The sequence below is a fragment of the Perca flavescens genome, chromosome 7, assembly GCF_004354835.1.
Source record: "Perca flavescens isolate YP-PL-M2 chromosome 7, PFLA_1.0, whole genome shotgun sequence".
Classification (NCBI taxonomy): domain Eukaryota; kingdom Metazoa; phylum Chordata; class Actinopteri; order Perciformes; family Percidae; genus Perca; species Perca flavescens.
Genome location: NC_041337.1, coordinates 24649533 through 24665348, shown reverse-complemented (window position 1 = coordinate 24665348; position 15816 = coordinate 24649533). Strand labels below are relative to the sequence as shown.

At 39.6% G+C, this 15816-nt stretch overlaps 1 protein-coding gene across 1 annotated transcript in view; it reads right to left on the bottom strand.

Annotated features, from left to right (window-relative positions):
• cacna1db (calcium channel, voltage-dependent, L type, alpha 1D subunit, b) overlaps nt 1-15816 on the bottom strand; it is an 83257-nt gene that overhangs the window by 9929 nt on the left and 57512 nt on the right. The window contains exons 26-37 of the mRNA XM_028582613.1: nt 15568-15769; nt 15049-15207; nt 14514-14624; nt 13253-13336; nt 9547-9675; nt 9042-9107; nt 8798-8889; nt 8531-8690; nt 8263-8390; nt 7886-7982; nt 7593-7695; nt 6494-6595 (exon numbers count right to left, since the gene is read on the bottom strand). Of these exons, the coding sequence (XP_028438414.1) occupies nt 6494-6595; nt 7593-7695; nt 7886-7982; nt 8263-8390; nt 8531-8690; nt 8798-8889; nt 9042-9107; nt 9547-9675; nt 13253-13336; nt 14514-14624; nt 15049-15207; nt 15568-15769 (1433 nt within the window). The remainder of the gene's footprint in view (nt 1-6493; nt 6596-7592; nt 7696-7885; nt 7983-8262; nt 8391-8530; nt 8691-8797; nt 8890-9041; nt 9108-9546; nt 9676-13252; nt 13337-14513; nt 14625-15048; nt 15208-15567; nt 15770-15816) is intronic.

The window sequence follows — 15816 nt, the reverse complement described above, 5'->3', positions numbered from 1 at the left end:
CTAATTATCAAAATTACAGAAACTATTTAGCTCAAGTGTTAACATTAACATTAAACTGTCATATGTGGTTGGTTTTGTAATTGCCAGTAATGACACCATTATAATTGTCATGAATATTTTCCATGACCTCAAGTAAAGTTAAACAATTTTGAATTGTCATAAAGACGTCATAAAGTTTGATTACCCTGCCAAAGGCTTTATAATGAAGTCATGAAGAATTCCCTTGACTTCAAGTAAAGTGGAACCATTTGGACTTTTATTAAGATGTCATTAAATGTTATAAGGCCAGTTTGACGACAGTGAGTACAGTACTGAGGTGATTTATTGAGTTTCGGATGGATGAATTTGTTGCTAAAGTAACGGCTAACTGCTGCTAACTGTAATTGACATATTTATGGCAGGTTAAGTGGGCTAGGCTAACGTTAAGTTGTCAATACAGACATTAACAGGTTATGTTTTCTTGCCTAATGTTAAGTTGTCATAACAAAGACATTGTTGTCTTGTTAATGTCAAGTTGTCACAACAAAGTTATTGACGGGTTATGTTGTCTCGGTTAATCACAAGTTGTCATAACACAAACATCTCAAACAATGTCAACATTGCATTTAAAGTGTCACATTTTACAGAATGACACTTCAAGAATCATAAAAAAAAAATGTTCATGAAGGGTGCCATGTTGTGGTTATTGCAGTGTCATTCCAGTCTTATGATAAAGTAAGACTTCAAATAAAGTGTTACCAACATAACATTAATGCCACTGTTTGAATGTCAGAGCTGAATGTGTGTGAAGTGGATGTCGGTGCTTTTATAAAACTCTGCAAGTGACATTTATACACACACGCACACAACATGTGCAGCAGGTTTTAACCCGACAACAGATAATATCTATGCCTGCAGCTCCCATCTTGCATCTGAATATCTGTGCGTGGTTATGAAACACTCTTCTCGCACACAAAAATAATCAAACACACATACATCAGTACAGGCCAAAAGTTTGGACACACCTTCTTATTCAATGCTTTTCCTTTTTTATTTTCATGACTATTTACATTGTAGATTCTCACTGAAGGCATCAAAACTATGAATGAACACATATGGAATTATGTACTTAACAAAAAAGTGTGAAATAACTGAAAACATGTCTTATATTTTAGATTCTTCAAAGTAGTCACCCTTTGCTTTTTTATTAATAAGGGAAAAAAATCCACTAATTAACCCTGACAAAGCACACCTGTGAAGTGAAAACCATTTCAGGTGACTACAGAGTTATCAAAAAAAGCAAAGGGTGGCTACTTTGAGGAATCTAAAATATAAGACATGTTTTCAGTTATTTCACACTTTTTTGTTGAGTACATAATTCCATATGTGTTCATTCATAGTTTTGATGCCTTCAGTGAGAATCTACAATGTAAATAGTCATGAAAATAAAGAAACACATTGAATGAGAAGGTGTGTCCAAACTTTTGGCCTGTACTGTACATACACAGCTGCTTGATAAGTTGGATATTTCAGCCTACAAATGTATTTTATATCTTGTATGTAGAGTACTACACAAGAAGGTTAGTCTGGGGACAACCTTCACCCACAGGCATGTGTAAATCTATTATGAGTTTGGGCACAACTGTCATACAGAGGAATTGGAGCCTGGAATGTGAGAATCTATTTGGAGCATCGGCCATAAAAGGTGTAGTTTAAGAGTAAACTGTTCCAACTGAAATAGATATCTCATGCTGTGTGAGCACAAAAAGAGTTTAAAAAGTATTCATTCTGATGTACATGTTGGTCACCCTTGAGCAGACACGTTTGTATGCTCATGGTTGTCTCATTGTCATGAGAGTTTGTTCACTGTGTAAATAAAGCTGCATTTGATTTATAATCATCGGATTGGTCGTCATCTTTGAGGTCTCCCAACATCATTTCTGATTTCCTGTCATCACCCAATATCACTGCTCAAGTGCAAGATAAACCCTCTGATCACCACCATCAGAGACAGATGAGCAGAGGTGTTTTACATCTTTATATATCTTTGAAAAACAACGAGATCTGTAGCGAGAAGCACATGCAAGAAGGCAGCAAAGAGAAGCAGCAGGGGTCAGATCTACAGCTCCCCTTAGGAGGGAAAACACACAAACTACATTAAGCCAATGAGGAAGTAGTGACTACACACACTCTCTGCCATGCAGGTAAACTACCCAAAGCGTTGGTCTGATTCACTCAGATAAGGCTGCTGAAGCAGAATGGGGGAGAGACTAAACAAGAAAACAAGCGGCGGAAGCCTGGTGCGTAGGAAATGTGGGCGTTTTTTTCCCATCGTCACCTTTCCTCAAGCCCATTTAGCTTGAGGGGAATCAAGTAAAGGTCACAAATGTAAGTAGGATGGATGCTTTAAGATGGATGCACCATTCCATCCTGATCTGATGATTCATCTTAAAGCAGCAGACACATTTCTCTACATCACCCGACACAGCCAGAGAGAAACTGTTAAAGGCTCTGTTCAGAAAGAAAATCTGTGACCAAAAGCATATTCAAGTTCTTAAAAATTAAGTTTTTGTCTACTATCTTCACTAAACTACATAAAATGCAAAGACCATCTAATATCGTAGAGTCTCTGAATCCAGATTGTCAGATGTGCATGAATGTGTGGGCCGATAATTGAGCTTCATAACACACTTAAGTTTGGATTTTTAAGTTGTTCAAGCAAGTAATCATGCATCATGTTGACATATTTTCACTTAGAAGAAAATAACCGAGTAGACACAAGGGATTTTCGACAGTGTTTAACCGGCTCACTTGATAATATGGTAAGATTGTATTTTTCTTCACAATGCATCAACCGGGCATGGGCAGATCAATTTTGTGCCCACAGGTGACAGCAGGTTCTCTTTCTGGGCAGAGCCTGATGATGTTTTTAAGAACGAGGTTATCAGTAGTTTCATGCCACCAGACTAAAACAGAACTGCTCCAGACAGCTCAGGACCGCAGAAAGAGAAGAGAAGAAGGCCAGCAAATGACAGAGCACTACTGAAAGCAGAGGAAGCTGTGGAAGAGAGAGGCTTGGCAGAAAACAAGAAGAGAGGTTAGCCATCTAATGCACACAAAGACATGCAGTTGAATTAAATTTGACAAGTTGTAAAACACAGCAGAGCTGAAGCATTGTAAGCATAGAAGGACACTGGAAAAACTACATGAACACAACTAAACGATGTGGTGATGTGTCTGCTGGAGTCAGGTGTGCCTATCCTGAGCCCTCTTTTACTAAGAATTCTTTGTGTAAGGTGAAACGAGAATTCAAAGCAACCACCATAACTGAAACCAAATGGCAAAACCACACGGAGCACCACTCTATCATGCTTGGCTAATGTTACAGGAACAGATGTTGCATTGGTTTTGATGACGTAAATAAAACCTGGCAATAAAGAAGCTGCAGAACTTTTCTAAAGTGTCAAATTAAAAAAAAGAGTTATGTTATGTATGTATTTAGGAGCATGTAATTAATGCAACTAATAATGTATTTGTAGCACTTCAAACTAATGCTGGTCCAAATATCCAAATTTGGTATACTCAACAAAACCAGTTGGAAATTCACTTGCATCTAAAAAACAAATTCTACATTAAAGTTCTTACAACTAACTGCCAAGCGGGTTTCCCTTTTAATTGTTGATAAAGATGATTGTAAGATAATTTTAAAGAAAACTTGCTGAAAAAGTGCATATAAAAACATGAACATTTCATTTCAAACATCTATTTTTTATACAGTGAGGGAGAGCTAGAGGAGAAAAGAGAAGAATGCAAAACCAGACACAGCTAGATTAATGATAAGCAAAACTGTACAACTATGACAGAGAGAGACAGAGAGGCCGCAGGCAAACTGTGACTGTAGGACAAAGATAAAGGAAAGTTTCCGTGAACTGAAGTTAAAGTACTGTATTTGTTTTTTTTGTTTTTTGGGTCTCTCTGCTTCAGAAACAAAAACAGGATGCTGAAGGCCTCTGATGGATTAACCCTTAACACCTGTTTCTTAAACTTATACGCTTCCCAAAATCAATCATGTAGCCTTGAAAGGTGGCTTTGAAAACTTTGTTATTAGCTTTTTCAGGCTAGGAGTAGGTCAAAATGTTTCAGATTTTGTGGGAAGTATCACTTTACTCTCTCACTCTCTCTCTGAAACCAGAATGATTCAGACATCAAAACGTATCTGAAACGTATTCGAAAAGTGTGGTGTAATTCCTTACTGATGCCAGTTTATTGTGACATAGTGAGTGCAATTCAGCAAAATAAAAGTATGTAAATAGCACTGACTTTTTTAATTCAAATTAAGGTAATAAAATATTTGCATTCAAATGCATGTCCATCCTTCCTCCTTCTATTAATACACTTCCATTAGGGTGCCATTATTAGAACATACAAATGAGAAGCAGCGTGTATTCAAATCAACCGAGTGGAAGAACAGTACAAAGGAAGAGAAGGATGCAGTGAGGTTACTGTTTGAACTGTGAATGACGGTAAAAAGCAAATGTTGATTCATGTTTATGCCATAGACTGTATAATATTAATGGACAGAGCATGTGTGACGTCACCCATTGGTTTGTGGAGATCTGATATGAGCCGCCGAGTTTGCCGTTACAGGCGCAATCATCCTGGTTGCGGATGTGACGATTTTAGACGAGAGGGAGGAGTGAGGGAGGAGCAACATTACGTTCACACTTTCACTGGCAATCGCATCTTAGCCACGCCCTAAAACACCCCCTGCTTTATTGCTGATTTTAAAATCAAGGAGACCATAATTAAAAAAATGAACATCATTCTGAGTTGCAGAAGACTTTAAACGAGTGATTGAGACAATAAACTCATTATGAAAATTTTACTGAGGTAATAAATCAAATGAGAAGTGGATTACTTTCTCATAGACTTCTACAGAAACCAACCTGCTTTTGCAACCGCACGTGTCGCCCGTTTATCGGTGTTGGTTATGGTTAGGGTTAAAGGTGCAATATGTAATATTGTGTGTAATACTGGCAGCTAGCGGTTAAAATTGTTACTGCACTACCAATTCAAAATACTGGAGAGTCGTCTCCCCCGCCCCCTCCTGCCCAGACTCGAAGTTCACGGGGGTTGCCAGGCTGAGACCGCAGCATTCACAACAATGTTGCTAGACGTTTTTCTCACATAGCCAGACATTACTCCACAGCACAGCGGAGTAGCTAACGGTAGATGCTGGCAATATTGACAGTCATAAAAGCCCGTGCTCACGTGGAGCTCTGTAACCAACTGACAGACACACTTTTCCGGCTTAAAATTACAGTATGAACCGCTAAAAACACAACCACCTCACTGTCCTCTCCACACGCCAGTCAGGCACACTTCCTTGGCTTAGAATTACAATAAGAAACGCTAAAAATACCACTACCTGTACTTCATTGGCTTAGAATTACGGCAACAATCGCTAAACACACTGCAAACTCACAGTCCTCTCTTTCCGATTTACAGCCCCCCTCTCGTGGCTTAAAATAACTCACCATTGTCTCCAGCCGCTAAACTACACGTTGTAAAAAGCCATGGGCTGCTTGCCTGGTCCTCCCGGTAACGTTAACAGTTAGCAGGGTTAGCATGGTGGCGTTAGCCAGGACCAGTCGGGGTCACTTTACTGGCTATGTCTCAATTGTTTTTGCGAGTAACCAACTCGGGTACTCTAGCTATATAATTCAATGTGAGTACACAAATGTTGAAATGACAAAAAATGCCCGTCCCTACTAGCTGTGATAAATTAGCCTGAAGCTAATGCTTACCTGTTCAGGAGAAAATAAGCCAACTGTGCGTCCTTTTGGGATCTAAGCTGTCTCCATTTTTCAAATACATCTCCAATATTTACCAGGGGGTTGTTACGTCTCTGGTCACGCAACTGTTAGAAACATGCTGTTTTCTTTTTTTATGTCATGTAGAATCTATCTCCATTGATCCTGTTCGTTTGTTTGCTGCTTTCATGGCTTTACTACCGTTACAGCTGTAGCATGCTGGGTTTACGTTTTTACAGGTATATCTGGCAACCCGGCCTGCCTGTCAAACTGGGCCGTTGATAACAACACACAGATCAAAACATAAACATAAATTCCGTCACGGAATGTAAATGAAAAAAGTGAAAAAATACTGAAATTAGCATTGTTGTCAGAAAAGATAGTATTTCAGTTTAACGTGTTTCTATCTGATGAGGCATTGGTGTCATTTTTGGATTTATTACAGTACAAATATTACATATTGGACCTTTAAGGTTAGGGTTAGGTGCCTTGAAGTCAACGGTCGCAGCGCTGCCTGGAAGGAGACGTTGGGGGCTTAAAACACCTTTGAGCGTGTTGCCCTCTGCTAGAATTCCGATATAATGCAGGTTTAAAGCACGTCTGCAATTGCAGCCGAACCGGATGCTTTGTCCATTAATATTATACAGCCATGGTTTTTGCAGAGTTGACCATGTGCCCCTGTGTATGTAATGACCACTGACCGCCTGCAGGGGGCACCACTTGGTCCAGCAGCTTCATGCTGGTCCTCTTCCAGATCTTCTTAATTACAGCTCTAAGCTCCTCATTGGCTTGGTCCAGGTTACCTTGGAAATGGCAGAACAGGTGGAATGTTTAACTGTAAGGTCACTTTGGTTATAAGCACAGAGTGAAGACCAATATAGTGGTGTATTAAGTGGTTTCTGTTTGTAGTTTTGATGCCGTGTGTATTAAATGTCATGAGCCCTGTTGGCCTTGGAGGAGGGACTACTTATTGAACATCTTTGACTCCCTCTTGTGGCAAAATGTTGAACTAGAATATGGGCTTTGAGACCATAAGTATGGAGCTAAATCAGGGCCAAATGTTGTGTTAATTTGAAAAAAATATATATAGTTGAAAAACTAAAGCTTGTTTGGTCTAAAAGTTTTGGTCTAAAACTTGAAAAAATAAAACCATTTATTCAAACTAAAAATAAGCGTACCAATTATATAAATCGTATACATTTTTCACTTTTACATTTGTTTTCAGTTCCACATTTCATGTTTTCAGATTCAAAACTTATTTGTTTTACAGCTTCAAATCTTTTTTTCAGTTTCAGATCTGTTTTTCACTTTCAGATCAGTTTTTTTCAGTTTCAGACTTCTGACCCCGATTTTGCTTGGGGGCGTGGCTTCAACTCAGAGGAGCGTGGAATTATGAGTGACAGCATAACAAAGAAGGCAGAAGACTCCTCTGTCATGTTGCCTTCAGGAAATGGTGTTATTGCAAGAACTATGACTGAATGCTTTCTATCCACTACACTACTATGTCCACTACATTTTTACTTAACAAACTGATGCCAGTGACAAAGTTCCATTAAAAAAATTATTTTGGACAACACGTGGTACCAATTACACTATGAGAGCAATAAACTGCCAGATTGTGCAGTTCAGCAGGAACAATGACTTCTCCCATTTCCACGTACGACTTTGAATGTATACTCTTTTTTTACTGTACAGAATGGCAATGCACAACTCAAAAAAAGCTCAACCAAATATGAATAATCCATAAGAATAGAACTAATAATAATACAGATCTCTCATGGCTTGAAGGTGCAGACTCACCCTCAGTCTTAATCTTGAGAGCAGTGCGGACCAGAGCAAACAAGGTGGCATTAAACATGACCGTCCCATCACTGTTGAGGGGCATGTTCATCGCCACTAGACGCTGCAACAGAAGTTCAGATTAACAAGGAGGCAGCAAATGTGAAATTAGTACTGTGAAAGCTATGAATGTATATGTTAATGATACAAAAGCTTTCATGTATTTTTGGCACCCTAAACATTCACCACAGTAGTGTTTACACATTTCTTTATCTGTATAGGGGTGAGCGTGTCGTTATGGTGTGGAAACCCACTTTGCAGGCCACTCTGTGAGGGCAGAGCTTGCCGAAGCCCAGCGGAGGCTGGATCCTCCTCAGCAGAGTCACCACATCAAGGTGTTTTATTCTGCCCCTGACAACAAGATGCATTCAAATATTAGGCACTATTCCACTGAGCACAGTCTTCACTGCCACTGCAGGTCCTGATAAGTAACGCATAATCAGTTAGTGCACTTCAGAGGGTATGGCTGTTACAAAACAATCACCATCCCTCTCTCATGTTTGCTGACACAAATATCCTTTAGCAGTAGTACAGTATATACAGTAAACAGTAGAATGCGGTATAGAGTATAAGTAACAGGGGAAAAAAACGTCTGGTGATAGTTCTCTCCAAATGCGTCCTGTGTACTCACTTTGCTTCAGGGTCGTATTCAGACCAGATCCTTTTAAACTCATCCAGGTGATGTGGTCCAAGAATGGACCAATCACGGGTCAGATAGTCAAAGTTATCCATGATGACAGCAACAAACAGGTTTATGATCTGAAACCAGGACATGCATTAATCTTTTGTTGTTTTTTTTTGGTGGTATTTCATTGGCATTTCATTCATACAGGAATGCGCATGCTCAATTATGTGCTAAAACATTACTGCTAGTGCACAGAGAAATGTCTGAAGATTACCAGGAAAGCACAGAGCATGTAGAAGCTGATGAAGTAGATAATGGCGAAGCCGCTTCCGCAGGTTCTCTCCTCTCCAGGGTTGTAGTCCGACTCTGAATCACACAGCTTCCCTGGCAGACAGGCCAGCATGATCTCCTGCCAGGCCTCACCTGTGGCACACCTAACATAGAACAAGAATCAACATTAACAAAGGAGCAGAATGAGGGATGTTTGCATTTGTGATGACTTATAATGGCTTGTAGCCAACAATGTAAGCTACACAAACACCTGAAAAGCATCAGGACAGCTTGAGGAAAGGTTTGAAAGTTGTTGTTGCGGTTGATTTGTGTTCCATCCACCATGGCTATTTTCCCAAACACCTAAAAAAAAAGACAAAAAAAACATCAGCCAGCCAGTTCTCAAATTCTGACAAGAATATAAGACAAATAAACGATGACTATTTAAACACAATGAAGGCACTGAAGGCAACACATATCCTGCTGGGTGTCAAATAGGTTATATACCATATTACCTGCATCCCAATTACAGCATAGATGAAGAACAGCATGGCTATCAGGAGTGCAACATAGGGTAGAGCCTGGGTGGGCAAAAAAGAGAAAAGAGTGAGACACGGCTACGTAACACTGGAATCTGCAGTCTCTAATTTGAGTGCATTGTCAAACCATATCTATACCACCAGATCCACTGGTTACCTTGATTAAATCTTGTACAAGTAGCCTCTGTTGCAAATTGTATGTTCTCTTATCTTGGTATGCTACACAGTTTCTTTAGACCTTGTATATTAGAACTGCCTAAAAAAACACAACCCTGTCATTTACAAAAAAATTACATCTCACAAAATGCTACCCATGAATTGTGGTTGACAGCCTACCCAGCAACCCGTCTCAGAAGGTTAGACCTCTCGCCTAAAACCTAACTTGTGATAACAAGTGTAATCTCTCACATCTCATTGGTTTATATTAATATTGCAGATTCAAAAGGCGGGTTTGAGTGGCTGCATTGGGTTACAGTCTCACCTGGAAGGACTTGATGAAGGTCCACAGCAGAGTCCTGATGCCCTCCCCTCTGCTCAGAAGTTTGACCAATCGCATCACTCTGAACAGACGGAAGAAGGTGATGGAGATGCGAGCACTGTCCTCCGTGTTCTAAAGTGGAGGACATGGAGAGTGATTAGGGGATAAAAAAACAGAAGGTGTAACATCCAAACACACACAGTGAATCAAATCTCTGTACCACTCATTCATTCATGCAGTCATACATGCATTCTTTCAATCATGTATGAGTCATATTAGAACAAGCAACATTAAAGTAGGAGACAATCTCTATGAGGACAGCTTCCCATTTGTGATCTTTCTGCATCTTTGCAATGACAACAATCAATGAGCATGCAGAGTAACTGTGTCTGTGTCTAACTGTGACCATTCCATGAACAACAGACCTGGAGGACTTGCACATACAGTACATTTAACTCTGGATGAGTGATTCAAAACAGGCAACAAACAGAGAATGTGCAGTCCAAAGACAAACAAACCAAAAGGCAAACTGTCATTTAGTTTTTACAACTGATACAAATATCAAGGTGGATCTTTTACTGTCTTGTTACAGTCAATCACACAAGACCTTTGACAAGAAATGCAAACTCAAAACATTGACTATACAATGTTGGTAATCGAGTTGCAAACCCTTGGGCAAGCTATGTTGAAAATAAGAAATCAGACAAAAGATCATACAGTGTTATCTGTTCGTCTGCGTCATTCCATGCACCCAGACAGGACGAGGTGTCAACAGAAAAAAATGTCAGCTGAACTATGAAACTGGAGCCAAAATGCAACAAACCAGGTGGATTCAAAACAAGACAAACATTAAGAGTTCAATCGCAAACCATCACACAATTGAGACCATAAAACATCTCAATGTTTTCATCAGAAATTGAGTGACAGAATGTGACAACAAAAACATCTTGATGCTGGGTTATTCATTTTCTTACCCCTGGCTCCACTATCACCTTGACGACAGGAATGGCTGCCGACTTGAAACCAAAAGCCTAAGGTTATTCCGAGTTACACAAACCAGCTGTACAGCTATATTCTTTATGCTATGTCATCATTACCTTTGATTTAATTAACATGTAAATGCATTAAAAATGCTCAGAAGCACCTTCACTTAAAAACAACACAGCATTACAATTACAACATACAATGTATGTAATGTAAACAAGAACATGGTCATCATAAAGCCTGTCATGCAAAAGCTTTACCACATATTCTTAGCAGTAACACCAGACATGAGATGCAAGCATTCAGTGCAGAAGGAAAATGTCTTCTTTATCAAGATACCATACAGTTTAGCTGTTGACATTGACAATAAGGAGAAAGCACTGATACACCTTCTGGAAGGGAAATGCTGATATTGTAGGTTTTGCTTCATCACTACTAGTGTCTACATACTATTTTCCCAAATACATTTTACCTTTCATCTAATGATTTTGCAATTCATGCTGGATGTAATTCAAAACACTGAAGTGTTTTTCAGTGTTTTAAAATTATATAATCTTTCAATGTACAGCCTGATTGACATTAACTGTTGCCCTAGCTAACACTAATCCTAAAAAATATATATATATTTATACAACTAAAAAAGTTTTTTCTTTCTGTTAGTGACACACAAATCTGTTCCCTTTGAGAGTTACTGTAGCTTTTGTTTCCTTTCTTTTGAAGACACCAGAATGTGCTGTTTTTAACCAACTGCTTACCTCTTACTTCCAATCCCCACTAATCTGGTTTTAAAGCAGGCCACTCAATTGCCCAAAAGCCCTCCTTGCGGTGACAGGGACAGTGCTCCATGCTGCCTTCAGACCTCTGCTGCTAGACCTGTCTGCTGCATTTGACACAGTGAAACACCAGATCCTCCTCTTCACCCTTAAAGGATTGGGTGTCTCAGACTTTGCACTCTCTCTGTTTGCATCTTACCTGACAGGTTGGCAATACCAAATAACATGAAAGGATCTGGTCTGAACCACGCTGCCTGACAACAGCCCTCTCTTCTTCTCCTTCTGCACAAGGACGCTTAGTGCTGTCATACACCTGCGTGGCTTCTCCTACCAATGCTATGCCGATGACACCCAGCTATTCTTGTCATTCCACGCACCTGACACTCCGGTGGAGGCAGACATTGCGCCTTGACTGGCTGACATCTCAGAGTGAATGTCAAGGCAACACCTATAGCTCAACCTGAGACTGAGCTTGTGTTCCTTTGGAGAAAAGGGTCCGCTCAGCGAGACCTGCCCATCACTAATGACAACATCGTGGTGGTACCAACTTGGACAGCGAAGAACCTGGGAATGACCCTGAATGACAAACTGTCATTCTCAGCAAACATTACAGAATTACCCCGGAAGCGTAACCCTCTGCCGTCCCATCACCCAGTGGTCACTTGTCTCAGTTTAAGGCTCTTCCCTGTTTTGGCTCATCAGTGGTAGAATGAGCTTCCCACTTAAGTCAGCACAGTTTAGTCACTGCTTATCTTCTTCTTTTTATTTTGTTTTTTAGGCCTTTATTTTTAAAGGACAGCTGAAGACACAAAAGGAGAGAGAGAGAGAGGGGGAATGACATGCAGCAAAGGGCCACAGGGCAGAGTTGAACCCGCGGCCACTGTGTCAAGGCGTGAACTTCTATATATGGGCGCGCGCTGTACCAGGTGAGCTACCCAGGCGACCTAACTACCTATCTTCTGCCACAGACTACATCTCAACAACCCTTGCTTGCACTTACTTATGTCTTGTTTTTAAAAAAAACTACAAAAAACATCTTTAAATGCGCTGGCATTTTCTGAGTTGCAGAAACGTACAGCACGTATTCAGCAAGATGCGGACATGCTGTTAGGGTATATTTACCTTTTGCTCTAACTCATACTAATAATACGGTAATATCCAGGTTTTTGTCTGCAATGTTTATTTTGTACATTACATCATATGCTAGAGTTTAATCAACGGTGGTGTACAGTGTGTTCTTTACCTCAAACATTCATTTAAAGCAAGAGACGGACAGGACAAACAAACATTCATATTGACAAGCCTGCAGCATGCATGGAGTCAGCGCAAACCACAGCTGCAAACCAGAATACAGAGTGGTCTTGAGGTAGCAGTAGAGCGGATTCAAAGGTGTTACCAGCAAAAAGAGTTAGGCACAAAATGATTACATTCAAGATTTTTAAATAATGACTGAGCTGCATTCAAAAACATCAGTTCCCAATTACAATTTAGAATTTTTTTTCTTCTCATTATTTTATCAATTTGAATTTTGAGGAATCAATTAAAACTGGGACACAATTAGCAATGAATGATTAAAATAAATATATATATCGTAAATATAATCAACTATAATCAACAAAACAATATATATAAAAAAAATACTATGCATCTATTGTATGTTCACTACCTGTAGTTTATAATTATTTAATGTGGACAGGGTTAGCGTCATGGTTCTTATAATAAACAAATAAAGCTGTTAAACTTAAATGACATTAGTTAAGCAACATCATCACAATTTTACCATATCATGAAACTGTGGTTTTATGACAGATGCTGGAGTTGTGAAGAACAGCAATTTTTGCATAAAAAAAGAACTTTGAGATCTTGAATGCAACTCTGCTGCTAGAGTAAGGCCCTCTTGCTGGGAGCATCACAGTGAAACAGGCGTGTATGTGTGATAAATGATTACTTACATTGATCTCAGTGATGGCAATGTCAACCACGCTACCCACAACAATTAAGGCATCAAACGTGTTCCATGCATCAGCAAAATAGTTCTGCAAGCACGAGCAACAAAGACACATAAAAGAAGAAAGAGAAAGACAACAAAGCAAGAAAGAAAAGGTAAAAAAGAAAGATTATGAAAGATAGAAAGAACATTAAAAAAGCTGTGCTTATATTTAAAAGTGAGTGAGGTTGAAAGTCAAATCCTTCTTGCCACTGAGTCTGTGACGGTACTAACTAGTTTAATTTATACAAATATTTAATTTATAGAAAGATTAATTTAAAAAGTCAGCTATACTATATTATAAATTAACCATCTATCATTCATCTTCCATTTCCAAAGTAATTTCCTGCCACTGATGTAGTGGCAGGCTAAAAGAAATGGCCACCATAGACTTAAAAATAAACAATTTAACAATATGCAATTGGTTTGGAGCAGGGGCTTAATGTAATGCATGTGTTGGTATTTAACACCAGGTAGCTGATGGACAATTTTACAGCCAATCGGCATGTATTTGGTCTATGGGGCTCATCAACCATTAAGTCCACAACAGATTCAACAGACTTGCTTCATGAGCAGCAATTGGCTCAAGCCAACCTAAAAAGATGACACAAAATTAAGACAGGAAGGAAGGAAAGGAGGAAAGATGTGAAGGGCGCAAAAAACGGAGAGTGGCAGCAGCTGCAGTGGGAGAGCAAGAGTTGTATATACTAACGTCTTTCTACCTGGCTGAGTACGATGTCGACTACACTGCCAATCACGACCAGAGCATCGAAGACGTTCCAGGCGTCCCCAACATAGCCCTGATCATGGCAGCATGCATAGCCAGCAGGAGGAGAGGGGGAGGCAGGAGAGGAGGGGGATGCAGGAAAGTAGAAGAGGTAGAGAGGTTACAGTGTGGATTCATGGAAGAAGACAATAGACGATTGGCAAAGAGGCCAAGAGGGGAGGTACAAGGGACAGGAAGAGTGTATGAACGCTGGGTAAAGATAAAAACTGAAAAAATATACTCTTTTACGGATAAAATATAAAGGAAGATCTAAAAGGAAAAACACTAAACAAGATGATTTAAGGAACTGGTGGTAGTTTGGCATTTTGTTAAATAGAGAGGAGAGGAAAGGAGATGAGAGGAGAGGAGAGGAGTTGAGAGGAGAGGAGAGGAGAGGAGAGGAGAGGAGAGGAGAGGAGAGGAGAGGAGAGGAGAGGAGAGGAGAGGAGAGGAGACTTACTCTGGGTTTGAAGGCGATGAGCTTGAGGATCATCTCCACAGTGAAAACCCCAGTGAAAACCATGTTGAGGATATCCATGGCATAGTTAAACAGGTGAGACTGACCATGGTGCTGGAAAGAGAAAGGCAGACATACTGATCAGAAATAATAAAACAAACATTTATTAATAATACATGTACTGAATCTGTATTAAGTAAATGCCATACACTGTGTAATAGGTAGAGAGTGAATCCTCGGCAATAAATGATTGCAAAAAAGGTCATGATACCCATTGTTAGAAAGAAAAGGATGTACACTACATGGAGATTAGATCTTTTAAGTGATAAAAACAACAATATTAGTAGTTATGTCTTGGTGGTTGTTAAGGAAAACAAGACAACAAATTGTATCCAGATTATAAGGAAAGGAAGTTAGATCACTTTATCTGCATGCAGCACCGCAGATATTGGATATAAATATATATTAAATAAAAATGAATAAATTAGACACTTATGATGACTAATAGCAGATTTGACTTTGAATGGAAAGCACTTACCTGAATGGCCAGACACAGGGTGTTCAGGATGATTAGGACAAACATGACGTACTCAAAGCCAGTAGAGTTGACCACATACCAGAACTTGTACTGGTAAGGGTTTTTGGGGATGTAGCGTCGCAGAGGACGAGCTTTAAGAGCATATTCCACACACTGACGCTGCGGTTGTGGTGAGGGTAGGTGGGGGCAAATAGAGAAACAGACAAACAAAGTGTAACATGTCTTCATCTGTTAAAGATGCAGGCACTATTTGCACCAATCAGTAATAAGTAACAGTAGATATTTCATCAGATTTGAGCAAAAATGGACTGTAGCTTTTACTGTATCAATTTCTACTACTTCAGCTTTTATTTTTGAAAGAAGGAAAAGATGCATCATTATTTAGCCAGATCCATTTGGTTGGAATCAACAAATGACACATACTTGATCATTTCAACAGATTTCTAATGAATTTAAAATGTTCAATCAAAGCACCAATACACAGCAATATTATGCACAAACCCCACACCCCCCTCCTACCTGGTTCTTGTCCAGCTCGCAGTTTTTGTACTCCTTCTCCCCCTGCTCCTGAAAGGTGACAATAACAAAACCGACAAAGATGTTCATCATAAAGAAGGCGATGATGATGATGTAGATGATGAAGAAGATGGAGATCTCGATGCGGTAGTTGTAGATGGGACCCATGTTCTCTTTGTTAGAGTCGATGGCCTTGTAGAGTAGACTGCAGGGTCGAAAACACAGAAAAAGTCAAGATAATGAACAGTAATC